Source organism: Lathamus discolor, chromosome 5 (assembly GCF_037157495.1).
Source record: "Lathamus discolor isolate bLatDis1 chromosome 5, bLatDis1.hap1, whole genome shotgun sequence".
NCBI classification, from domain to species: Eukaryota; Metazoa; Chordata; class Aves; order Psittaciformes; family Psittacidae; genus Lathamus; species Lathamus discolor.
The window spans coordinates 5,895,823-5,923,317 of NC_088888.1; the positions used below are offsets into that span (position 1 = coordinate 5,895,823).

At 44.5% G+C, this 27,495-nt stretch overlaps 2 protein-coding genes across 2 annotated transcripts in view; both read right to left on the reverse strand.

The window, feature by feature from the left end:
- Positions 1 to 1,115: 1,115 nt before the first annotated feature.
- Positions 1,116 to 15,468, reverse strand: SLC3A1 (solute carrier family 3 member 1). Its single transcript, XM_065679503.1, has 10 exons — positions 14,979 to 15,468; positions 13,603 to 13,782; positions 12,432 to 12,586; positions 11,413 to 11,538; positions 8,248 to 8,367; positions 7,111 to 7,235; positions 6,337 to 6,535; positions 5,414 to 5,560; positions 2,537 to 2,653; positions 1,116 to 1,697 (listed from the first exon to the last, which is right to left on the reverse strand). The coding sequence occupies exons 1-10, from the start codon at positions 15,403 to 15,405 to the stop codon at positions 1,257 to 1,259; spliced, it is 2,037 nt and encodes a 678-aa protein (XP_065535575.1). The 5' UTR covers positions 15,406 to 15,468; the 3' UTR covers positions 1,116 to 1,256.
- A 10,092-nt stretch (positions 15,469 to 25,560) lies between these two features.
- PPM1B (protein phosphatase, Mg2+/Mn2+ dependent 1B) overlaps positions 25,561 to 27,495 on the reverse strand; it is a 63,547-nt gene continuing 61,612 nt past the window's right edge. The window contains exon 7 of the mRNA XM_065679512.1: positions 25,561 to 27,434. Within this exon, the coding sequence (XP_065535584.1) occupies positions 27,405 to 27,434 (30 nt within the window). The 3' untranslated portion in view covers positions 25,561 to 27,404. The remainder of the gene's footprint in view (positions 27,435 to 27,495) is intronic.

The window sequence follows — 27,495 nt, forward strand, 5'->3', positions numbered from 1 at the left end:
TCATCATATGGTGGGATCAGAAAAACTGCAAAAAGAAATGGTTCTTTTTCGAGTTAGCGTTTGAATCTTAGAGTTACAAGATTCAAGAACAAGAATCTTAGAAGTCTTTCATCTGAGTAGATTCAAAATCTTGCAGTTACCTTAACTAGCATGGTAATCTTTCAAAAAGAGGTGCCAAAGTCCTCCAGAAGACAAGATGAATACCCCGGAAGGAGATGCCAGAGCTTCTCCAGAGGATAAACCACAAAGAACGACCCCACTGAAGCAGCCTGATTCATACTGAGCTGAGCTCTGAGCAAGGCACCAAACTGCTGCACATGTTTTGTTAAGACATGTTTGGGGCAGCTAACGGTACCATTAGTGAAAAATACACTAGGCAGCCATAAGGTCCTCAAACCAAAACAGAGTTCCCCAGATCACCCCTATGTCCAAAACAGATTGCACTAAGTCAAGTGCCTATCCTTCCTTTGTGTCACTGTAGGTATAATGTAGGTACACCCAGTGGAGATCAAAACCTGTGAACAAGTGTGACATTCAGTAGAGTTGTTTCAGTTGCTTACTCTGAGCTAACATATGCCCACCTCACCTACCTACTTGGGTAGAAAAAGGAATTGAGGAATGCAAATGCACTCTTAACTCAGCAGGGGACGTGGAGGGGAGGAGGGGGTGCGAGACAATCAATTGGAAATGCAGTCCTGAGTGTAGAATTGGGCATATTTGCTGTATTTTATTGTTGTTCCTACTAATTTTGAGGATAATCAGTGCTCTTAGAGTTGAGAGAAGAGGTAAACCATCACAACTTTTTATATTAGACTTGCTTGCTTTTATCTCTTTTAACAAATATAGGGCCACCGCTGTAGGGTATGTTTTGCAAATCTACAGCCATTTTTACAGTTACTTCATGAACTGCTACAGGCTTTGGATTCTACGGGAGCTCTTAATGACCAACAACCATAAGGACAGCACCCAGGAAGCACCTGTCCTCTTTCCTCACAGAAGTACATGCACTTAAACAGGACAGTTTTCTAGGGCAGGTTTACTTTTCTTCTCCACAGACCTTAAGGGGGAGTCTGTACCATACTTTTCCTTTCCATCACCAGTACAGATGCAAGACAATTTGGTATCTGCTTTATTTTTCAGGACATTTATTTTGTACACAGATGAAGTTTTAAAAGACAACGTGAAAGTTTTTAACACTGCCCTGAAACCAATGCTTTCTAAATCAACATAGAAGCTTGGTTGTTCTACTCCTGCACTTAACAGGTTGCATAGAGTAAATTGAAGGCACTGGAATAACAAGCTTTTTCTGCCACAAAACAATTTGTTTGAAAAGCTTTCATAGTATGAACAGGCTTTGCTGTTTTATATTCAAGGATGAGGCCTTCTCCCATTTCAGTTTTAATTTGTTTGGTATTGACAGCTTTACCAGCATCGCTAAAATTAGTACTTAGTCTTATAGTAGCTTTAGGGGGAAGATTAGGAACAACAGCTTTCAGGTCAATTGTTGATGCCTGCCCAAAATTGAGAACCATCAGAAAGACTCTGTCTAACCCATCCAGTTCCCTCACATACACAAAAACATTGCTGTCATTCCAGATGTAGCACATCCAGCCCCGATGGAGGGGGAGCTCATTGTTGCGAAGTGAAGTTAGCTCTCTGTACAAATTCAGGGTTGAGTTGGACCAGGTCATCTGGATCTGCAACAGCCAGCATTAACAGGGTCATGTCTTTGTACTGAATGTAGGAAATGCTACTTACCTTTCACACCAACGCAGCCTCCTGAGAACACACCTATTAGAATTCCTTTTTGACAATTACCTCTTATCGTATTTGTCTGCAGATCCCACTGAAAAACTGCTTTTTCACATACACTTCCTTGGCATTTACGGAGTGGCAGAGACAGAGATTATAAGGCATGGCAGAATTTCCCCAGCTCTAACAACTGTTTCTTCCTCCCATGGTGTCCTTCTAGTACTGTTTGTACAGGAGAAAGCCACAGCCATTCAAAACTTGATACTGAGCTTTTTTCATTGTGTCTTATCTACTGAAGCCACAGGTTGGTTTTGCGGTTTATATTTTTCCTGACTTAGATTTATCTTTTCTGTCTTCAATTCTGGTCAGCACTGGAGAGCAGCAAAATCTGTTTAATTCACTGTTCTGCTTGTGTTAAGAGATGGTCTGTGGTTCTTCTTACAAGGCCAGTGCTTTCCATGGTAATAGAAATTAATAGAAAAGAGCAAACCAAACCCAACCAGATCCCAAACTGATACTAAAATATTTAAAAGAGTGTTAAAGAGCCAAATTGCCAGACTACATCGTAAGTGCAATTGCTCTGCTTAAATTAATGTAAATGACGTTAGGCTCCTTGCTGCTGCAAGGATTTCCTTTTCTAGTAAGATTTGTGAGGATTCAGTGCTTCTTCTTCCTTTGAGTTTATTCTCAGCTGTCAATACCCACTCAGTAAAAGGAGTGGGAGCAAAATAGATACATTAAGGTATTTTTAGAGCGTCAGTTTGTCAGACAGGCAGATACTTACTTCAACATTGACACTTTGGTAGTCAGGGTTAACAGGTAACCAGCTGCTATTGCCCTCAGTAAAACCAGCATTAACTTTGCCATCCCACTGCATGGGGGATTTCTCTGGAAAGGTCACCTAGAAAATAAAGCGGCGATTAGTATATTTACCCCTTAAGCAGCATGTTCTCACATCTTCCAAACGATCACCGCCTCAGTATTGCTTCCTTTAGTTTAAGTTAAAATTTAATGAGGAGGATGTAATCCTGCTCCAAATCTAAGGAGTAAATAAGAATCAAAACTGTTACTGAAATGGAGAATGGATGGTCTCATGGATACCGCAGTGATGGGTAAAATGTGGAATTCCCGAATGGCTCTACCAGGTTTGTCTCCCCTTGCCACAGACGGTTGGATAAAAGTCTGCTAATGACACCTAGGACGTTCTGATGAATATATAGCCATGCAGTGAGCAAATACATGGTACTGAGTCCTAAGAAGAGATAATGTTACAATCACAATAAACTCAAATACTCTTCAGTGTCTGTCCTTTTGTAACCATCACACTTTTCACCTTAGAACTCTTCAGGCTTACATTTGCAAGGGGTACAGTTTGGACAGGATTGGTTGCATTAGAAAGATAAAATCATTTCCAAGTGCAAAAACTTTACTGAAAACCAGCTTCAGCTGATTAAAGAGTGTCAATGTAAAAAGGCTGAAATTCGCTTTCAAAGAATTCAGAAAATTTCTGGAAAAGCTTCCTCATTGTTATTGAGGAGCTGCCAAAAGATCTGACACTTAAATTTAATGATATAAGGGGGCATAAAATATGTTGCACATACTTTGAGTGTTTGTTTTCCATGAAAACTGTTTTTCATACAAAGGGCACTTTTCAATACAATCTGTCAGAACAGCAGCTCAACAAAAGAAATTGTCACTTTGCTTTGTGACATTATAAGTAACGGGTTTCTCCTTTTAGCGTGTTCTGAAAAGCAGGGAAAAGAATCCTAAGTTTTGAGCACTGGTAACGCTCCCTTTCATCTTCACCTCTTTTAGTTTCTCCTGAAGTGTTTTAAATGCTGTGGCTAGAAACTATACCCTGAGCAAATACTCTGCGTCTTTCCATGGCACCCATTAATCAGGGAATCTTCCTCTCCAGGCTGAGTGGTTTTGCGCTGTTAGAAAGCAGAGAACCTCAGGGCAGCCACTAACAGAGTAAACCTTGAGGAGCTGATGGCACGCCACTTTTCTGAAGAATATCATTCTGCGAGCAGTAAGCAAGTGCAAGAGACAGTTTGGCCTAGGTGCTTCTCAGAGGAAATGAGATTTCCTTTTAAATCAGAGAATCATCTCACGTCTGAACTGCACAACCTGGTGGCAATCCTGTGCTTATTCAGGTGTCTCTTTCCTTTTGATGCAGAGCCATCCAACACCACTGGTAATATCACTGGGTCTGACTCCCTAACAGAGACTTTCTACAGTGAAGCCAGCATCTACACAGGACCGTGTTTTCGCGGTGCTCAAATACAGTCATGAGAGGCAGAGCTGACCCGTACCCTTTTGTGCATGACCTTTTCCAATCATGCCCATACATCTTGGATAATGAAACACTACCAGAAGGTCTGATCACAGAAGAGACAAATTACAGGGGCTGAATGTGAAAGCTTTTAAGTTACACAGGCCAGCACAGTATGAAATATCTTCACATGTTACTTTTAGCAGTGATCAATTGAGCCAGACACCTAGCTCCCAGGCTGAGGTACCTAAATCCTTTGTAGAAGGGGATCTAAAAGTCAAATGAAAAAACCCTGCAGGACAAGCAAAAGCCGCTTCTCCTTGCTGCCAGCCAGTGCTGAGCAGGGCTGGTCTGTACTCCCACCCCTTTCTGCAGATGCCTTCTTCAGAGCTTGGGCACGCTATAGAGAACTGTGGCTTAGATGCCTCTGCAGTCAGCAGGATATGGCAGCTCTAGCTACGGTCTCTCATGAACTCCGATTTCCTTTAGTAGCAGTCAGGAAATAATGGATTTTGGTGTCCTTAACATAAAAAGGACATGGAACTGTTAGAACAGTTAGTTAGAACTAACTCTGTTAGTCCAGAGGAGGGCCACGAGGATGATCAGGGGACTGAAGCACCTCCTGTATGAAGGCTAAGGAAGTTGGGGCAGTTCAGCCTGGAGAAGAGAAGGCTGCGTGGAGACCTCAGAGCAGCCTTCCAGTACCTGAAGGGGGCCTATAGGGGTGCTGGGGAGGGACTCTTCGTCAGGGACTGTAGTGACAGGACAAGGGGTAACGGGTTCAAACTTAAACAGGGGAAGTTTAGATTGGATCTAAGGAGGAAATTCTTTCCTGTTAGGGTGGTGAGGCACTGGAATGGGTTGCCCAGGGAGGTTGTGAGTGCTCCATCCCTGGCGGTGTTCAAGGCCAGGTTGGATGAAGCCTTGTGTGGGATGGTTTAGTGTGAGGTGTCCCTGCCCATAGCAGGGGGGTTGGAACTGGATGATCTTGAGGTCCTTTCCAACCCTAACTGTTCTATGATTCTATAACATAGCAATTGGGATACTTCCATGGGAGGAAGGAGAAAGTGACTTGGTTCCTCTCTCCTCGGACGACTGCAATGCATCTCTCCTAACCACTAGCCCAGTCCTGGTACTGACGCTGCTCTGGCAGAGGACAGAAACTGGGGACAGTGACTGCAATCTAGCAGTTCAGACACACATCATGGCCTTGGTTCTGGTTTCTACCCTGGCCGCGTGCTGTCCACTGGGTTTGTTATGGGGAACACAGAAAACCATCTAAACAGTGGTGAAGACTGGTTTGGTTAATGCAAGTTCCGTTTTTGAGAGTTCTGTTACTTGGAACTAACCAACAACAGGATCAGAGTTTTTACGCTCTTCACTTACACTTCCTGATGCGATGTTCTCCATGCCGATTTCTTCACCGTAGTAAGTCACTGGAGTACCAGGGAGTGTTAAAAGCAGCATGTTCATAACATTGACATACTCTTTCCCAATCCGAGATGAAAGCCGAGCAGCGTTAGGGCTTCCAACCTGAAGAAAACATCATTTGTTAAACACAAATATCCATGCAGATGTGAAATGGGTTAACTAATTTTAACACGGCGGTAGGGTTTTTTTCTCTTTCATTTTTTCTTTCCCCTTCAGGTGTGTGAGGGCAACTATCTTCTATCTTGGTGCCATTACAAGCTTCTGGCCGAAGCAATTTAGCGCACAGAAGCCCTGCCAGCAGCACGAGGCAGGAGTGGGGAGAGATGACAAATAACAACTCTCCACAATTACAATTCCCCCCGATTTCTGCCATTTTCTCTGCTGTGTGAAGCTCGGGCTTGTTCTGAAAAGATCTCTTGACCAGCCCATATGTGCTTCCCAGCGAGGTTTCAGGTTTACTGCCCTCAGCTGCCAGCTGTCTTCTTTCCTGGCCCCAGGAGGTTTACAAAGTTCATTGCACTAAGTCAGCTTACGGCCAAAGATAATTGTACTGATCCCATCCTTGCTGGTGGTTTAAGCCAGTGCCCCATTTTACACTGAGGGAGAGGCATGATCGTAAATTCCCTTCTGTCACCCTTGCACGGGGAGTGTGACTTAACCAAAGGGCAAGGCAGCCGGCTGGCACCGACAACTGTGACTACAGCAGCAGAGACTTCCACATGGTTATCTACAGTAGCCCAGCCGGGGGCTTAGCCTGCTGCTGATCCCACTGAAATCAACTGGGGAGGGGAGGTTTCTATCACCATAAGAGGAGCTATCACCCATAGGTGAAGTATAGGAACCAGCTCTTCCTGTAAGAGCTGGTCTAGAACTCTTACCACCCAGTTTGGCCATTTTCCTGCAGGCATGTTTTTCATCCACAAATTGACAGCTTCAAAAATACTGTTGCCTGATAGATTTTTCATGTTAATTAGGTTGAAATTGAAAGGAAAATCTGCTTCTTGGACAAAAGTTGTTCCATAATACGTCATTGTTGCTTCCATGTCTTCCTTGTCATCACCATCAGAACCCAGAAATCTACAAAGGAGTATACAAATACCATTTTTGCACAGAGCAGAAAGAGGCTAGGAATGCTGTTGGACATACATATAAAATAACACTGCATTAAGAATTCCATTCCCCATCAAACAAAGATTAAGACAGAGAAAAATACTTTGTAAAACAGACAAGGAGAAATTCTTCTTGGAAACTTCAAGAGTCAACACAAGGCTGTAAGTATCTGACCGAAGACTTCTCTTTCTGAATCCACATCCACACACTCCATTCCAGCAATTTCCAAGCTTTCCTTTGGAGAAAAGGTCCTGGGGGGGCCTCCGAAGTTGAACACGAGCCAGTGATGTGCCCTTGCGGCAAAGTTGGCTAATGGTGTCCTGGGCTCCATTAGGAAGAGTATTGTCACCAGGTTAAGGGACGGGAAGTGATAGTACAGCCTATGTACCACTAGTTGCATTTGAGGAAAAAAACTTTTTACGGCATATTATGGTATTAAAAAACAAAAAACAGATGAAACTAAACACCACCACCACCATTTTATTCCTAGCAAGAAGCTGATAAATACTGGAGAAAAATTCACTGGCTGCAATAACAATTACCTGTATCGGCCAGGTTCATTGCTGAACTGATTCATAGTGTGACGGAAGCTACGGATGATATCGTGCATGCCAACTTGTGTGGTCGTGTAGTCGTGGTAGAGTTGGGAATAGGCAGTGATGTTCTCCTTAAGGAACAATACAATATTTCCCATTAGATTAGAAGAGAAGGCTGTGTGGAGACCTCAGAGCAGCCTTCCAGTATCTGAAGGGGGCCTATAGGGATGCTGGGGAGGGACTCTTCGTCAGCGACTGTAGTGACAGGACAAGGGGTAACGGGTTCAAACTTGAACAGGGGAAGTTTAGATTGGAGATAAGGAGGAAATTCTTTCCTGTTAGGGTGGTGAGGCACTGGAATGGGTTGCCCAGGGAGGTTGTGAGTGCTCCATCCCTGGGGGTGTTCAAGGCCAGGTTGGATGAAGCCTTGGGTGGGATGGTTTAGTGTGAGGTGTCCCTGCCCATGGCAGGGGGGTTGGAACTGGATGATCTTGAGGTCCTTTCCAACCCTAACTATTCTATGATTCCATCACCAATATTTTAGGTTTCAGAATTCTCCAAATTCTTTCCATCTTTTCCTGAGGCAATGCACCAGTCCAGATCCATTTTAACTGAAGTGAATTTAGCATACCAATGCTAACAGTGCAGAGCTGAACTGCACTTGGGAGCTGTAAAGTTGTTATAGCAGAGGGCTGGTTATTTTGGATTCCATCCTTCAAGGGGGAAGGCCCACTAACTGCAGCACTAACCAACTGAGCCCACCTGCAGCAGGCTCCCCAGACACAACCAATCAACTATTAAAATCACAAAACTGGTCTTTTTAGAATATAAATTGCAAAGCAGATTATTTTAAACAGAAAATTGAAGGCAACAGTGTCAGAACAGAAATACAAAGTGTGCATGGACCAATTCTCCTCCCACCCATGGTGCCCCTGCTTGCAGGTATCTCACTGACTTACACCTCAGCTCAGGGGCTTCTTTTTGTACATGCTTCTTCTGCAGAGCAAAGAGCCACCCACCTTCCAAGGTACACCACTTATCGATCTTCTTAAAGCCACAATTAAGAACAAAGAGTAAAAACATACACGCTCTCGGCCCAGTAGCAAATACAGGACAAAAGCAAAGACACAACATATACATTACTGGATTCTGGGACTTGTTCACTAGAGGCTCATCTCGGAGATGCTTTGCTTCTAGAAGATACTTCACAGCGCTGAAACTAAATCCATCAATCCCTTTGCCGAGCCAAAACTTGATGATGTCCTAGACAGAGGTAAAAGTTGAGAAGCCCGAGTGAGCCCACCCCATTCAAAACAGTATATACTCAAAAAGGAAACTAACCCTGTTAGGTGGTATGAATATGTAACAATTTGGTTTGTAATCTGTACTTCAAATTTTACTAGAAGTCAAACTGAACTCTAAATAAAGCACGTCTTGTTGTTTCATCCCATATAAAGGAAAAAAGACTGGCCAGTAACTTCTCCCATGGAGACCAGAGCCAGGCCATGCCTGACTAAAAGCCATTTCTAATCTCGTCCATCAAAACAGGCTAAGTGCTGCTGTTGCTGAACACCCATCATGACTGCACACAGGTAGAACACATTGATTCAAATACGCAAGAATATGCTGTTCTGCACAGACCTTGTGCCATTAATGTTCTTTTTAAACAATAGGGCTCTTAAAACGTTTGATGTAAAATTTTTATGTTATTTGCAGGCTTATCTGTTGATTTGTAGGCACATGGAAAATTATTTTATCCAAGTTAACCGCTTTCAGTTCCTAATTTCACTATTAGTAAAATTATAGCCTACTTCATTAGCTATTATATTACTACAGTTTGAATTGCTCTAGTTTTAAACAAACTACTCCAAAGTTCAGTCCCTCCTGGGCTGTTTCTGTAACTGTTCTTTTAGATCAGGTACTCTGCTGTATCTGAGGACAAAACCTGCTTTCTAAAGACAGCTATTGAATTGCCTTTTTTTAATGTGGGACGTACACTTGTCTCGGTGGGCTGGAGTAGAACCAGTCCACACTCCAGCTTCGCAGCTTTTAGTTTGGCAAATAAAGACTCCACCTTAGTGAGCTGTGCTTTCTCATAGAGCCATGCTGAAAGCAGCAGCTCTCGTGTTGTCCGTCCAATGCCGAATCTACCAAAGTGCTCATCACAGGGGCAGCATCAGGTATCAGCAGAGCAAGTATTGAGTACTGGCATCGTACTCATTTGTGCAAGAAAGCTACAACATGCCGGCTGCTAAGTTTCATTGCCCTGTGGCTAAACCAAAGACTCCAGACTCTCTGGAGGAGTCCATCTGCTTCCTGCTCAGTCCACCTACCCCTTCTGAAACAGGGCTTTGAATTAAGGTAGTAGGCGAGGATTATTCTTTAACATGCTGGAGCAATTAATGATGCTCATAAGCATTTACCATAGGTTGGTGTTACCATAGTTTTCATTTCACCTCTTTGCATAGGAAACGCAGCATCTGTTTTGCTACTGGAGCTTCAGTAATGTCTCAAGTACCACTAAAAACCAATTTAGCCAGGAGCATGGAAAAGTACGGGCAATGCTAGGAAAAAAAGATGCAAGTGGCAAGATGTGGTGTAAAGTATCAAGACAGACAGGTTACTTGTGGAGTTCTGTAAGGATCCTTCTCAAAAGCAGCCTCATTTCATGCCTTCACTAACAAGAATGTGTTTCGTTTCTTCATGTACATGCAGTGCCTGCCATGAGAGGGGAAGCCCCGCAGAGACAGAGACCAACACAACCGAACTGGGCAGCTGTGAAGGCTTCCATGACAGAAATGCACCAGAATTCTACAGTACAAAGTAGCAGACACTGAAGGACAAAATCAAAGCACTTGAAGTAGCTGATGGGGTCCAAATTTTAGGGGGAAAAAACATATTAAAAAGATTAAAAGCAGCAACTCTCAGATTCTCCATGTTCAGGCGCACTGCCCCGTATTTTAAGGAATTGTCTGCCGGGAGATGTGGTGCAGACAGACATGAGGTTTCATCAGAGCACCAACACCTTGCCTTGGTGAGGCACTCTTGCTGTGATTGCTGTCCATCCGTTTCCACTGTAAAGTCATCAGTGGTGCAGACAGACCGAAACTCACTATCCTTATCCACAAGCCCAGGTGTTCCTTGTGATTCAAATCAGCTTTGTCTCGCTTTCCTGAAAATGCAAACATCTCTCTGCTAAAACAGGGAGCCAGCCCCACATTTAACTGGCTAATTCACAGCTCCCTTTATCGACAAAGACTTCTCTCCCCTGGAGCGATTTAGCTCTGTTTCAGCACAGGCTTCAGTGTGAGTGCCACTCTACCTTCCATGTCAATCCTTCCACTAACAACATCCAAACCCACCTACGTGCCTTCATCCTTGGCTATTGATGGAGACAAGAGCTGAAAGCAGTTAACTGCTTCCAGGGAGCACTCATGTTGGATTATCTCAGTAACAGCACCAACTTCAAAGCAAGTAACAGCAATCCTGGGACACAGAGAGAGAAGAACCTATACCACTGCAGGGCTCTGCCCAGACATCTTTTCTGTTCAATTGGTTCAGTTCTGGCCATCCACAGATGAGAAAAACCTATGAGGAGTAAGTAGTGGCTAAACAAAGGGATGAAGAGCCTCTCACTTCAGGAAAGACTGGAAAATCCCAGCCCATTTAATCTATTTTAACAGAAGCTTAAGGGGGATGTTATCACAGATGGAAAATGAATAAGCATAAACAAGAGTGGGGACAGCTATTTGAGCTGAAGGACAGGTTTGATTTATAGACAGGCAAGTATCAGTAGTCTGCAGCTAAGGTTGGGCTGAAAAGCAGGGGGCTCCTGAAGCATCAAAGCAATTTTAAGATAGCCTTTAGTGGGAAGGGAAGGGGAAAGGGAGCTCCTTTTAAAGTGCGATCTCCTGTTCATCGAGATCTTGCCAGGCACTTGCGAGAGCAGGGGACTTAAGAGAGCAAAAAATGCCATAGTTGTACCTTTGTAAACTCCAGAGGGCTGTCACAGCACCCTCTGCCAATGCTTCCCCTCAAGGACAGTTCTACTTGTGTGTTTGCTTGCTTTTAAATTAAAAAGACTTGAAGCAAAGTAGCTCGGCACTGGAAGCATTACAGCACAAACACCGAGTTTGCCTTATGCACTTCATGTTTGCCTGTGCACCTTTTCGTTTCAACGGCTTACATACGCTGCAACCCTTGGATTTCTTCCAGCTATGTTTGTGCTACAGAGTTGACAGTCACCAGAGAAACGAGGTGCAGAAGGAGCTGCTTCGCTGTTGGCGCAGCGGCAGGGTTTGCACTTACATGGATTTCTTGTTGGACAGCGAGGTTGCGGAAGTTTAAGTCCGGCTGTTCTTTCCCAAACTGATGAAAATAACACTGCTCCCTCACTTCGTCAAATTGCCAGCTGGAATCCCCATAGACACTCACCTGCTCGGGGAAGGGAGGAGGATAATCGGGAATGCCAGTTAAACAAACGTGCTCTCATGCGTATGCTTTAAGCTGCGGTGCGCGAGAAGCATGTAATAAAGCCCCAAACGTCTCATCAGTGGACTAGATTTTGAGCAGAGTTTGTACTTCGGTTTTACATTTCCCTCTCCCACTCATTGCTCTCCCTTTAGCTGTGTTTTACCACACGTATTTGCTGCTCAAGGTTCTGCTTCATTCTTCTTTTTTTCTGTAAGCAGGCTTTCACTGGGAATTATTCAGAATAAAGGGGAAAACACGGGTGGGAACTTGGCTTTTGGGATTGTTTTTCCTAAATCTTACCAAACCCAGCTTTAATTTACTGAGCTTTCTGCAATGTGGTATTACCCCTTTGAAGCACCAACAACAGTCAGCATGGTAAGATGTTAGCTTTGTCAAAATCTCTGTAATAGAAGATTCCAAAGGCTAGGATAGCTCTTAAGACTGAGTTTAAAGAGAAGCTACACAAGCTGGTACACAATATTCATTCCACCTCGTTTTTAGAATACACAAGCTCCTGATCGTGCACCCATCAGTTCAAACTGATTATTTATTTAATATTTAGTTAATTATTTTATGTATTTAATACATTGGGAACAGGCAACGCACATTCTGGCCTGATCGCCTTCCAAAAGAAGGAAAGAAGCCAAGAACACACTCGTGCGTTTGCTTCCCCACTAACCACGGTTGCAGGGGAGCTGAGAGGAAGTTTCTAGAGGGAAGCACCCAGTCGCAGAAGGGGACACTTGCTCATTTAGTAGCATCAGTTTGAACCTCTTGCAGGCATTTACAACCCAGCACACACCGGGGCCGCCTGAATCCAGCCTGGTATTTGCATGCTTGCCTCCGGTGCTTACCCAGTTGTTTGGAGGAGTGACAGAACCCGCAGCCTGGCCGCAGTCCTGCCAGATGTAGTAGTCCGTGTACTTGCCAGTGCGATTGCGACTCAGCTGGAACCACTGGTGTTTGTCGCTGGTGTGGTTTGGTATTAAATCCATGATCACTTTTAGCCCTTAAAAATCAAACCACAAACCAACCATTACACGGAGCCTTTTCGGGCAAAGTTCACCTCTTTTTGTTCCAATGCAGTATCGCAAGTGATTTGGGTTCTTACATCCCAGAGGTCTGGCAAAGGAGAGAGGCAAAAACACCTCAAAAGCTCCAAACTACCAACGCAGACTAACTAGAGCCTGCAGGCAGCTGCAACACATCTGGCTGCCACTGTTCCCCCAGCCCATTGTTGGGGAGGGAAAGCAGGGGCAAGAAAAGAGTCAGATTTCTGCTGCTAAGAACCATTTCCATTAACTCTGGGTTCATATCCGTCTCCCACACCTTCTGGATGGGAAGGACACCTCACCAGTCTAGCATCAGTGAAGACATGTTCTTCCTCACCCTTTCTGAAGACCAGACATTTCTTGAAACCCCAGATGTTTTGGGGCCTGGGAAACCATTTTTTATTCCCCCTACAGCTGTGAGGGGAAACACCTTTGGGAGCAAGCCATTTGGCCTAAGGCATAGATGCACCAGCCAAGGATGCAGTCACAGGAAGGAAGCATATGTTCCCTCCCAAGCCTGTAATTGTTTTCCTGTCAGCTCCAGAAAGCAGCCATCAGTCCTAAAATTCAGTCAAAACCGATCACACCTCAGCCCAGGTGATGGATGCCCACAGCATACCCGCCAGGGAGCACAGACAGCCCATCGGCTCCAACACCCATGAGCATCCTCAGTGGGGAGCATGACTTGCAGAGGACAGAGCAGCCTGACGGTGCTGTTGTAGCTCCCTGCACTTCAGTCCTGCTCCCAGCACTACCCCAGTGCCCATGGGTGTGAAATGGCCATGGCAGGGCTCATGTTGCTGTGGAGCTGATGCAGATTTATCACCGGCATCTCCATCTGCCTCTGCTCAACACCACCATGGGGGAATCACCAGAGCTGAAACCTCAGAGCACAACCCAGCGCTGTGAGGTGCACCTGTATGGTCTGAATGAATGCCTTAATAGAGTTATTTTGGTCAGAGCTGCAGCTTACCTCTGTCATGGATGGCTGCAAGCAGGTTCTCAAAATCGCTCATTGATCCAAACATGGGATCAATATCATAGAAGTCTTCAGCACCATACCCAAGGTCTTTTAAGGGGGACTTATAGAAAGAGGTGATCCAGATAGTTTTTATATTCAAATACGTAATGTGGTCCAGTTTTTCTTGGATACCTGTTGAAAAGAGCAGAGCATTGTCTGTTTAGAAAAGACAAAATATTTCTGTTGAAATAAGTTTGCTGTGGGCCCTCAGTCAAAGGGGGTACACAGGTCCCTTGGATGCACAACCATCCCCTGTTTTCAGGGGCGCCAGGGCAACCGTGATGTTTCTTCAGGGATAGAAGACCACAGAATGGAACCATTCAAAGCCACTTTTACAAAGGAGGTAAATCAGGAATTAAAGAACATCAGATCAAACCAAATCTCCATTCCGCATCATAAAAATATTTACAATTTAATAAAGTTAATTCTCACTTCTGGAAAACTCCCGTATTTTGTTAAAATGCAGCGACAGCATTGCTTTCCCATTGCAAGGCACAGCCATTAATCCTCGAACCACCCAAAGGGAAGCACAATTTTAATGCAAAGATCCCAGGTTTTCCCTGCCTTAGGAAAGGTCTCTTACGGAGTTTTTTTGTTGTTTGCTGTAAGGGGACCTCACCGCAGCCTCCACTGGCATTTCTAAACCCAGCTCTTTCCTATCTTCCTGGCACATCACTACTGGCACTAAGTACAGAAACAGTTCCTTCTCTTCACTTGTCAGCAGAACACATTACAACTGGGGCTTCCTGTTTGGAGATGGTCCATTATAGCGTGGATCCTTCTCTTTGTCAGTCTCAGCTAAGCTATTGGTAAGTGGCATTGCCTCCTGGTATGGGGCACGCCTCAAGGCATTAAGAGCTCAAAAGTACCCAGGCCATGGAGAAGTTAGGTTTCTTTCTCTCCTCCTTATCATTCCCCCCCCACTTTTCCTTAAGGTGATGTTGCCAACCCAACACTGCAAAGTGCTCAGCACCACCTGTGCTCCTGCCTGACCTCAGTTTTGTGGGGATACTTCGCTCTGGTGGCAGTGGTGCTGCTTCTTGCCCTCATCCCCACCTCTAAACATGCAAACTCCAGGCTTAGACTTAGCAACTCGGGCAAGCAACTCCTATATTTATTCAGGACAGCGTGAGTTGCCATTAATGATTAGTCAGACAACTTTTCTTCCCTTCTCCATTAGGATGGCTTTCTCTATTGGACTGTATGGTGATTTTGTAAATATATCTATATGTGTATATATATGCACAGGCACACACAGATATATATACACACACACATGGACAACTGCTACATAGCTTTGCACATACCAAGAATGCAAATTCACCCACCTTTCAGATCCCCATTCCCATCCATGTCGCTGTCCTTGAAGGAACGAGGATAGATCTGGTAAATAGGACCAGCCTGCCACCAGTCAAGGCACTTTGGAGAGAGAGCAATAATGGCAATCGTGGCGCATACGAGCAGGACAGCAGTGGCAATTATGAGCCAGAAAAGTATCTCCCTGGTGACTCTGTACTGGGCTTGGCTGGAGAACTTGAGCAACACTTCCTTCGGCATCCCTGCATAGGGCTTCAGCACCGGCTCCTCTGTAGCTGCTGCATCCACATCAACACTGCACGCTTTTGGCACTTCTTCTTGGGTACTGGAGTTGGTCCCCTTGTCATCAACAGCCTCATTTTGAACAAACCCGTTGTTCTCCACACCCCTCTTCTCACTCAGCTCCATAGGTAAGCTCTTCGCTTCCTCCTCAACCATTTCACTTCACAGGTTTTGTCCTAGAGACTCTGGCCACAGCACAGAGGTGTTGCCAACACACCTTTGTTCGGTGAAATGAGAAGCAGCATAATTAGCCCCTGGGTTTATAATCAATCCTGACCGAGTGGACAAAGTTCAGGAAGAGACAAGAAGGGCAAAGTGCTCCTGCTCTTCTGCATAACAGGCATCTTCAGCGAGATAACAACACACTGTAAGAAGGTGCAGTCTTCCAGGGAGGTAAGCCTATTGCTGTGCCAGCCAAGCAGAGCTGGGGTTACTGCTGCTCCCTCCAGCGCACCGAACTTCCTTTCGCCAGCAAGAGAAAACGATGGGGTTTTTAGCCAGTAGAAGATGTAGTGAAGATGCAGCTTTCCACACTGGTCAGGGCCTTCCCTGCCTAAAGCAGTCTGAGCATTAATGAGCAATTTAAACGCGGCCAACAAGACAAGGAGGCGTTGACAACTTGTGGCCCAAAGCAACAACACCAACTAAGGCAAGACAAAAGGCCGGTTGTGCTTTGTTTCTCACACCTTTGAAAAGCAAAACCCACCAGACTAACCCAACCCAGCCCACCCACAGGCCTTAAGCAGTAACAAGGGTAACGCACATTCCGATCCTGCCGCTCACAGCATGTCACAGGCTGCTACACCCAGAGCTATCCCAGGGTCGGGACAGGATAGCTCGGCACAGGCACAAGCAAGACTCAGGAGGGAAATACCAAACCCCACTGCCCAATATTACTGTTATTGTCAGTTATTTGATTCAAGCAGCTTTTCCTTTCTCCTTTCCTCCCTTTATACTGCTCAGGCCAGGAAAAAACCAGTGCCCAAGTCTACATAAGCATGCACAGATTTACACATCAGTGCCCTCAGCCCCAGCTGCCCTGAAGCCAGTGAGCCCGCATCCACCCACAGATCCCCTCCAGCCAGTGCCCCCTGCCCAGGCATGCCAAAAGAAGCACCAGGCAATACATGTTTGCCAAGGAGCTGCCTTATCACACGTAAAAGCAATCACCTGCCCACAACCCTAGGGTCAGGGTTCCATGGAAACTCCCATGGGAAGCTGCAGTGGAGAAAAGGTTGGGTTTGGCCTCAGAAAAGTATTTATGATGTTTGCCTCAAACAGTGACAGAAGTTTGCAAACTGATGCCTGAATTCAGCATGGAACAGTCAAATGAGTAAAGAATGTGTTATTCCTTGACAAGCTGAGCTAAGAAGAGGTCTTTTTCTCTGACAGATTGGAGCTTTTTCTCCCCTTTCCTCGCAGCAGTGCCTGGCAGCGACCTCACCCTGTGCAGTCAGCCCATGCCCAGAGCATCTGAGGTCAGAAGCTTGTATTCAGTACAAAGCCAACCACTCCTCCACCCTGCCTCAACTGTTTAACTTCATTGATTTCCAATTAAAAAGGGAAACATGTAAATGCAGAAGAGTTTTTAGACTGCATCACGCACACCTCGAGGCCTCAGTGCTCCCATCCTGCTGCTTCCCCAGCCCCAAAGGCTTAAATGTGCCCACAGCTTCCTGCACTACCCAAAGGCTCCTCCAAGCACCCATGCACAGCAGAACGTAGGAGCAAAGGATGGCCACGACACTGCTGCCTGCCACAGGAAGCCGGGGAACTGACTCAGCACCCTCAGCTTAGGGAGCTGTGAGCTGCTGGGCTGTGTTTGGGGTGGTTTGATTGTCCCATCGTTGTCCCCCGCTCCCTTTCCCCCCACTGCTAGACCATGAACATGTTTGTAAACTGTGGGGCTGCCCTAATGCAGACCCAGAGTTGGGAATGCAGATCTGTCCATGTATGTAAATCTGCGTTCTGTGCCTTTGTTCCTACATCTGCGCACACAGAGCCCCCAGCGATGTGTCTGACCTCCAAAACCCTCCTCACGCACCACAAGAGCGAAGCCAAGTCTCTCAGCCCCTGATACTGTGCAAAACCAGCACCTCTAAGATAAGGCTCGGCTCCTGCTGTGACATTTACAAAGAGAGGGGTAAAGTGTATGTAAAATAAGAGTTGAAGACACACGTTCATTGAAAGAAGCCAACTAGGAGTAACCCTGACAAGCAGATTGCACATTACTTACCCAAAGCAGCTTCCTACCAGGCTAATGGGGACAAGGTCTCTGCATTTGTAGAAAACACAAAGGATGTATTCATGCTAGAAGACAGCTACAGGACAAAACAACAAAGTTAACAGTGACATTTCAACCAGACATTGGTGCTGCTTTTTCCTTTCTCCGTTCCTCTCTAATGTCACAGAATCATAGAATAGTTAGGGTTGGAAAGGACCTCAAGATCATCCAGTTCCAACCCCCCTGCCATGGGCAGGGACACCTCACACTAAACCATCCCACACAAGGCTTCATCCAACCTGGCCTTGAACATCCCCAGGGATGGAGCACTCACAGCCTCCCTGGGCAACCCATTCCAGTGCCTCACCACCCTAACAGGAAAGAATTTCCTCCTTATATCCAATCTAAACTTACCCTGTTTCAGTTTTAACCCGTTACCCCTTGTCCTGTCACTACAGTCCCTGACGAAGAGTCCCTCCCCAGCATCCCTATAGGCCCCCTTCAGGTACTGGAAGGCTGCTATGAGGTCTCCCTGCAGCCTTCTGTTCTCCAGGCTGAACAGCCCCAAATTCCTCAGCCTGTCTTCATACGGAAGGTGCTCCAGTCCCCTGATCATCCTCGTGGCCTCCTCTGGACTTGTTCCAGCAGTTCCATGTCCTTTTTATGTTGAGGACACCAGAACTGCACACAATACTCCAGGTGAGGTCTCACAAGAGCAGAGTAGAGGGGCAGGATCACCTCCTTCGACCTGCTGGTCACGCTCCTTTTGATGCAGCCCAGGATACGGTTGGCTTTCTGGGCTGCGAGCGCACACTGAAGCCAGCTCATGTTCATTTCCTCATGTCACCCCTGATGCACGAACCCACAGGGGCACGGCTGATGGCTTGTGCGGTAGCACATGACTGCACCATGCAGCACTTGGCACAAGGCACCGTCAGCATCTTTTCTGAAGAACACAGCTGGAATTTGAGGATCTTGTTCCCCATTGTCCTGGGTTCAGCAGCAGCAGTCGTTTTTCTCTTTCTCAGTAGCTGGTGCAGTGCTGTGTTTTGACTCTCAGCCTGGGAACAGCGCTGATAACAACGATGTTTTTAGTTGTTGCTCAGTAATGTTTACTCTGACCAAGGACTTTTCAGTCTCATGCTCTGCCAGGGAGGAGCGGCACAGGAAGCAGGAGGAAGCAGAGACAGGACACCTGACCCAAACCAGCCAAAGGGGTATTCCATACCACAGGAAGTGTATGGCTCTGCAGCTGGAACTGAAGTCTGGGAGAGAGCTTGTTCTGTTAATGGCTTACCCCCAATCACACATGAAATCTGCCCAGGACCAGGGACCTTACCCCATGTCACCCAAGCACTATGTGAGCACTACTAGCACCGAGTACTACCGAACAAAACACTGTTGAAACTCTGGTTCTAAGTATTTCAGCCCCCCTCTGGTCACAATTGCCTGCATGGACTTGTACACTGATTTGAAGACAGACAGAGGTGACCCTTCGTGTGCTACCTTCTTACGAGTGAAAAAGGCCAATTTAGTATCTCAGTAGTTAAAGCCACCACTGCTCTCTGTACAGACCACCCAGAACCCTTGGCTTCCCCCTCATTCTAACACCTTGCAGGAGCACAAGTGCCAACGCTGGCTCTGCAAACCCCGCTGTGCAGGAACCCTGTCTTCAAAGGAGCCCCTCTGGTCCTAGTACAATCCCCAGGTAACACTCGAAGGCTTACTTATACCCAAAGTAGCACAGATTGTGCCTCAATTGCCAAGTGTGTGGCTGAAAGGAGGATTACGCTGCTGCGGCAGATAAAACAAAATGTGGAGGAGCCATTGCGTGCTACCTCAGCCTTCTTCCAGCGGCTACACAGATACAGGGACACACTCTAGTTTAAGGTCAAAAGAGAACATAACCCGTCTTGGAAACTACCAAGCAGCTGTCCTGGTGAACACACCATTTTCAGAGTCTGACTGTGCTTACAGCCACATTTCAATCGCATTTCAGATCAGCTCCACCTTGCTACATGTAAGAGCTGAAGCACAAGCAGGGACCAGCAGAGCACAGGTACGCTTAGGCCAGACGTGGACCTTGAGTACCAAACATTATCCTATAAAACCTCTATCGAAAATACAGCAAAGGAGCTTAAAATAGGTCTGGATGATCAAGTACCACAGACCCTGAAGGGCAAGCCCAGGAATCTGGTACCTCTTCCTCAATAGGTTAAACCTGGTGCCTCTTCCTCAATGTATTTAGTAATAGAGGCACACAGCTTTTATTTTGTATTACTGATCTACTTTTTTCCCCCTCTCCTCATCGTGAGGAGTTGCTCACCTTGGAATTACTTGATAAAGGAAAACTGTGAACCTTATCTTAGGAGAGGCAGATCACTGGCAATTTCCACTGAGCTTTAACTTTTGCCTTTTAAAATGCATTCTACGTATGCAGGCATTATGCTTCTGGCTTGCTCTCAAGCAATTCTGAACTGGTTCCCTCCTGGGCAATTCTGTAGTTTAGCAGGAGTAACCAGCCAGTGCAACCGCATTAGCAGTTGAAAAGCATCAAGTAGTAAAGAAAACACTTCATATTCTGTGCCAGTTACTCTGTTTACCTCAGGGTTAGATAGGGAAACAAAACCAACCTGTATGTGGGCAGAAATAGCTGCTATCTCCACGCAGATTGCCATGGTTATTTCTGTAAGATGGAGGGGTTAATTTCCACAAGTATTCCTTATATATAATTATTTAGATGCACCGGCTAAGTAGTCTGCTGTTTGATGCTATACAAATGCCAAGTAGCTCACCAGTTATTACTATACATATTACACCAAAAACCATACAGAGGGGTGATTAAGCGCCCTAACGTGCCAAGTGTAGGAAGGTGCTTATTGTTAAAAAGTTCTCTTGCCTAATGCTTTTTCATTAAACGGTTTGTTACCGCTGGAATGGGTCTGACATAATGCACTTTAACTATAACCTCACGATTTACAGAGCCAGCGCCAGCTTCACACCCATGCAAAGAGGCACACACTGAGGTTGTCAGTTTTCCCTCCGTGGCTCCCACAAGGCTGATGGATAAGCTGACCTTTAAAGCTATGTTTCATTCAGCACTAAAAGTCCTCCCCTGGTGCAGAGGGCAGCTGTCGAGAGATGGATGCTCTCCAGGAACAAGCTTCAGATGCAGCATCTTTTCCCCTGGGCATCCTTGAGTGTGTGTGGGGTTTCTGCCATCAGCCTGCAGCCTGAAGTCCTCAGGGGTGGCAAAATGCAATTGCGTGGGACGCTGCGATACGGTTTGGTGGGGATTTTTGTTGGGTTTTAAATGCTTTTAGTCCACTAATGGACTCTGTGATGAAAGGTTAATGGCGCTGTAAACGCTGCAATTAGTTACTGCTCAGCTCATGTGATGTTTCAGGGGTAGGGTTTGGGGGAAGGAGGCCCCTGGCCCTGCCCTCCGTGGGTGATCAGCGTGGCTGCTTCTCCCACTACTTTTAATGAAAAGGATTACCCCCTAATTCTTGCTATCGTGGCTGTAAGAGCAGCAGCACGCTGAGTTGACACCTTCCGGATGCCCTCCCAACACAGAGGGTCCAACACCATATGGTCACACACCCATACAGAAACTAGAGTAAGCTTCAGATTTGTTGCCTCTCCAGAAGGAAACTCACTCACAGAACTGCATCCTTCTCCAGTTAGATGGTTACCACTCCCCCCCTTTCTTTTCCAGCATAATCCTTAGCACCCTCCCAGTGAGAGCCCCAAACCTCAGTTTTACCCTTGATGAGCTGGGGATGTTCAGCATAGTATTAAACCCTGAAAGGCTGCTGCTGAAGTTTTGATGGCCTCAAACTCAAGAGTGACTTGGTGAAATGAGATTTGTAACACAGACAGCACAGCCAGGCAAGCCCAAGAGGAAGCCAAGCAGAAGCTCAAAAGTAAGATGACATTGCACTGCATCTCCACCACATCCATCCTCTGGGTTACCGAAAACACTGTACCCCATAGCAAGGGGTGCATCTATCCTTGCTAGAACTTCTATCTGGCAACAATCTACATTCACTGAACAGTACCCGAGGAGCAAGCTTTGTTCTGTTGAGTGCTAAGAACTTCCTCATGTGGAAGGATGAACGTATTTTCAAAGAGGAGCTGTCAGGCAAGGAATACCGTGTTCTGTATCTGACTGCAGGTCTGACCCGTGACCCGTGTGCTGCTTTTCACAGTGCCCGTTTCCCCACCTGCAGGAATTACACATGTAGTACTACACAGTTACACACAGCACTCAGCCCCACCAGAGCTTAGAATAATGAGTTTACTCCTTCCCTGTCTCTGTCAGTGCATCCGACTGGCCTTCCTGCAACTAACTTGGTTTTTCACATATATCAGACTGGTGGCAGGCATTTACTGATCAAACCCACTCAGGTTGTACCCCCCTGAAATAATTCCCTGCTGAAAGAGCTCAGCTCGGAGCAGAAATCTCCAGTCTCTGTGCAGGGAGCTTCACTCCCTAGTACTGAATTCCATCCCAAAGCTTTTACAATGGCTGTTTGGGACCAACGGCTCACTGATTTCACATCAGGCCACAGTCCAGCAACAGGAATGTGAGCGAGTAAGTGTGTAAAAGTCAACGTGAACGCTGGGAGTGAAAACAAAGAATTGGAAGTACCCATTTCTGTAAAAATGCTCAAACCAAACCAAACCCCAAACCAACCCTCTAATTCAGCCGGCTTGACCCAGCGTTCTGCACAGCAACAGCTGGTGCATGCAAGCGTCTATATTCATAGAATCATAGAATAGTTGGGGTTGGAAAGGACCTCAAGATCATCTAGTTCCAAGGAAGGGGCTTCCCTGGCCAGCACAAACTAGATCTCTGCATCAAGACAATGTTTCACAACTGTAAGAAGCTATTTCCAAAGATAAACATCCCATTCAGTGTGGACATCGGGAGCAGAAAATCTTAGATTTCAGACTGCCCTGAACACACAAAGACTGAAACCGAAGACGACCTTTACTTTCCATAAGTTAGAGCAACTGCTATAAAACTAATCCTAGCCTCTAAACACCTCCTAAACCAAGTTTTGTTCCAGAATCACCTGGCATTCCAGGATCCAGTGACCAGGATGAAAGCATTGCTTGGTGAAAGGTGAAGAAAGCATTGCCAGCAGCAACCACCAGCCTTTCCATTTTGAACTTAATGAATTAGCTGAACTGCGTGGGCTCTTCAGGTGCCGTATCTCACATCATGTATCTGCATGCAACAGTTCCAGGCACCTATTTTGTTTATACAAGTGAGCCAAAGAATGTAATCTTACATTCAGCAAGTATTCACACAGTGCCCTTAAATCCCCCATCTCCGAAACTCAAATAGTGAAGAGACAACTACCACACATACCCATTCCCCCTCACCAGAGGATAAGTAAAGCAAGTGTCTGCCTTCATTATATGAGGCACTCTCACAGGTCTCACACTTTCAGCATTGCCAGCCTGCAGTACCAAGTACAGCGGGACTCTAATCTCCTTGGAACACCACCAGTTAGAACAAAAACAGGTATGTGGGGGAACACGACCTTTCAGATGTAAAAAGAGCAAAGCACAGCAGCACCGGTTGAGTATGTAACAAAGGGAAAAAAGGAAATGAGAGATGACCTCAAGCAGTGAGCTAAACACAAAAAGGAGGCACAGTCATGCTAGAATGCCAAAGCTATTTGTCTTTTGATCAGCAAAGCAGCAGCTAGGTAGGAACAGAAGATGGTACAAGCAAAGCACAGCTAAGCCAGATCTGTACAGCAACAGCCCAAATAAACATAAGCAGGACAAGACTAGACTGGTGCACAGAGAAAGGGGTCACAAAGACACACAAGACCCCAGAGAGGGGCAGTTTCAACTGCACAATCTGCATACTTACCCGGATTAGAAAGCAAAGGTTCAGTGACATAGATACTTTCTCATGGGTTTGCCAAATTGCCCTCATCTCTGGGAGCATCCCATGCAGTTGCTCACCTGCACCAATAGAGCTGCCTTCCTTTAACTTAAGTTTTTATCTTAGAGCTAAACCACAGCTATGAAGAGCTAAAAGCAATGTGCTTTCAGCAGACAATCCTAAAATGTAAAATCTGCTTTTCAGCCCAACAAAACCCAAATTATGATAGATTTAAAACATTGTGACTTTTTTTTGCCAGAGCAGACCTTATACCTGATCTTAGGCAGCAGTGGTTTTTGCTTCATCGTCCAGAAGTAACAACTGTCCACTAGAGCTTGGTTCAATGCTGTTACTAATATCAAGTGCCTATTGATTTTGATTGCACTATGAACCTTTAAAGTGCCACAGAAAAAAAAAAAAGACTGGTTTTCTGGGGCTACTTTCACTTTTTGTGGAAGATTTAAGCCAGTGATTGTGGCTGACGGTGTAATAAAGCTCACAGATGAAGTGGCTGACTTTACTCCATTTTCCGTGTGACATCAAAAAGCTACCCAGCCAGATTCCCTATTTTGAGTGTACATGGGTTTTGTTTGGTTGTTGTCTGTTTCATTTGGTCTTTTTTACTCCTTAATGAAATGGATGGGTATTTTCGCCAAATCCTGCAAAGGTTTGCACGCAGGCTCAAATAAGAACATGAAGATCCAGTCTGTTAACAGGTTTATTGTAGTTAGCCCCTCATATGAGCCTTCTGAGGTCAGGACAACAGCACTTACATTTGAATCCATTTCTTTATTCCCTAGTCCTTTTAACAAGGATCAGTTAAATCTGTATTTTGCTCAAGATCATCAGGGAGCAGATCTGACAACTAACATGGACTACTTTGTGTCTGTTACAAGAGATGTCATTAAAAACAAATAAAGGCAAGAATCAAGCTGAATTTGACATGTCAGAAAGACCTGAGGTGGGAGAACCACTCCCCGCTCTTGGTGTTGTACAAAAGTATGTTAGCTACTGGTTGGCAAAGTAAGAGAACATAATTTTAAATCTAATGTTAAAATTGACAGCTTAGAGCAAATGATGAACAAATTGTATCAAGATTTCAGACTTCTCACCCTAGGAATACAAAGTCAACAGGCACAGGGTTTTTATCCAGGCTGCTGAAATCTGAAGAGTAATTTGATTAAGCTAAAAACACTATTAGGATTGGCAATCCAGTGGATGCATAAACGGAAAGCAGTACTAACTTACAGGAAAAAGAGATGTCTTGATTTATGTTTTGTTGTAGCTGTGCAAGCTATGGTCCTTCTCTTCGAAAAAGCTTATGTGCATGCTTCACTTCTATATCCTAGACACATAAACACTTCTATTTCAGGAAGACTACCAACGTGATGTAAAAGTGTCCATGGGGCTGGAGCCTATGGAGCACAGGAAATCTTACCAGTGGAGCAAGGTATTAAAATCACAGTTCACGAGGAAAGCATGCAGGTGTTACGCTGTACAAGCAGATCCAAGAAAAAAAGTTCGAAGAATTCACAGAGCTTACAGACCCAAAATCTGCAAGTTGTTTCTAAACACATTCCACACTAACACCGACCTATTCAGACGGGTTATTACCATGCAGTATCAACAACATGGTGGATTTTGTTCTCCTCTCCCACTTAGCCAAAAAACTTCATTAATCACAGAACCACTAGGGTTGGGAGGGATCTCTAGACATCATCCAGTCTAACCAAGGTAAAAACAACCAAACCAGTAAAAATCTTAACATGAGAGCATTAATGTTGGAGAACTTAATCAAAAGCACTGTAAAAAGTAAAACCCCATAGGTCTACCCTCAGATCTTGAACTTCAAAAAAAATGATTGATTAAAAACTCAAGTTTAATGTGAATTCTTATAGACTTTAAATGAATGCTCTGCTATAGCTGGAGTAAGACTTGCTCCAGCTGAACTTGGGCTGTTTTTGCCCTAGGAGCTCCAAATGTTGTTTGTACTCTCCTGTCTTCCACAGAAGCCCACTTTGAGACTTCTTGCTTACTGTGGCAAAAAGCCGCACTCACTACAGAACAAACACAAATCCATCACTAAGAGATACCTCATAAGTCCTATTTCATTGCCTTTTTATACAGAACACTCACATCATCTTGATAAATCCTTCTCAAGAAAATATAAAGCATAGCACACTGTTTTAGCAATCCTTTATTGAAGATAACAAGTTGGTTATGTTCACTGTATTGTATGAAACATCACAATATCATACTGGGAAGGTACTATCAGTACAGGGTTGGACCAGAGCGGACAGTCTGAACAATAAACCATTTTGCATTCTTCATTCCCTATCTTTTAACAACCCCAAAAAAACCAGTAAAGGGACAAATACCTGTTAACATCATCATTTAGAACACTTTAACTTACAAGGCTAAAATCTAATGAATAAATAAAATATACTGTGGCAATAATCCTCTCTAGACAAAAAAAAAAAAAAAAAAAAGGAAAAAAAAGGGAAAAAAAGAAGAAAAAAATACACAGTGAATCAAAATGATCGGGAAAGCTGCCCTTCGGCACCAGTATGAAAGAGCGTGTGGTTTTTACAGACTCACCATGGGGATAAAGTTACAGAAAAATACCATGAATTCCATTTCACACAAAACCAGTTGATGACTGTCATTAGCTTAAAACTACACACAAGGGCAATTACATCCTCGCTGAAACACAGTTTAAACAAATAGGAAAATGTTTACAAGGCATCCACAGCATGTAAATCATGTACAGATGGATACATTCATTGTTTCCCCTCCCCAATAGCTTTTATTTTAGATAAATACTTTACTCTTCCCCATTTTCAGCATTTACTGGACTCATTACATGCACAACTCAAAAGTCAGAAAAAAAGTCAAGGTTATTGCAAAAATAGAATTAAACTAAGAATCTTCAAGTACCTTACATGACAGCCACTCTGTACCATGCCCATTGCTTATAAAATGAAAGGTCATTGAACCCATGAAAATATCTCTAATATTTTCTTAATTTAAAATAGATAATTTTAAGTGTATTTATAGTAATCTCAAAGTGATAATTTGAACTTCGAAAATAATGCAAACAATTAAAAATTATACCCATATTACACGACTTCTGTCTGTATCTTAAGCTGAAAAAAAATCAAAAAACTATAGAAAACCACGTATAGAACAAAAAATAATCACAATTTACATTATAATAAAGGCAAATTTTCAGCAATTTTTTTTCTTTTTCTTAAAAAACCTGCAGCTGTGAGAGATGTCAAAGCAAGTCACTACTAACTATAATTTCATCCGTTTGGTTTTTTAAAAGATCTTTCTCTAGCAAGAGTTTAAGGGTGTGTTGTACACATGCGTAAAATCCTTACTGGTTTTAGATGCCTAAATCTTCATATACTATTGCCAAATACACTTATCTTGAAGCAAGCAGTAGGCAACGTATCACAATTTGGACACCGCAGGGAAACCTAACGGTCTGGTAATACAGGTAAAACTGGAAAATTAAAAAAACAAAAATAAAAATACACATCTGATAGCGTATTGCCCAATTGAAATTATTTCCAAGCCACAGAGCTGCAAAGCCTTCCAACTCGGCAGAGTGAAATAAGTCACGTCTCAAACAATTACTTGTTCTCTCTCATGCTTGTGTGTTGCACATCTCATTTAGCCATAGTGTATCTTCAGAGTACACCCACAATCCCGTGCACCTCAGGTACGTGTACCCATCTGCTGAGAGAATCATTCCTTCTTTCCTTTTTAGGGCCAAAGTTCATTATAGATGTAATCAGTGTGCCTGAGGCTGGTAAAAATACTGTAGTACAGGCAATGCTAAGAGTGGCAATATCAGAAAACACAAAAATGAACAAATGATGGAAAATTCTAATATCTTTCTGCCCATTTCACAAAATGTTGGAAATCCACCAGAATTTTTCCCTTGTATTGAAGAAAACAGATTTAAAAGTTTTTTCCCCCTTTCAGAATCAAAAGCATTTTAGTAGATTTGTAAGGCTACCACGGATCTTCTAGATCTCCAGCACCCTACAGGAAAAGAAGAGGAGAAATATTACTACTCACCAAGACAAATGAAAACATTTTGTTG

Bases quoted from the DNA above. Each gene is read 5' to 3' on its own strand.
- SLC3A1 (XM_065679503.1), bottom strand. From the start codon at position 15,405: ATGGTTGAGGAGGAAGCGAAGAGCTTACCTATGGAGCTGAGTGAGAAG. The intron at 12,587-13,602 runs GTAAGCTGCAGC...TTGATTTTTAAG, and splicing joins TGCAGCCATCCATGACAGAG to GGCTAAAAGTGATCATGGAT. The intron at 6,536-7,110 runs GTAATTGTTATT...ACTCCTTTGTAG, and splicing joins AATGAACCTGGCCGATACAG to ATTTCTGGGTTCTGATGGTG.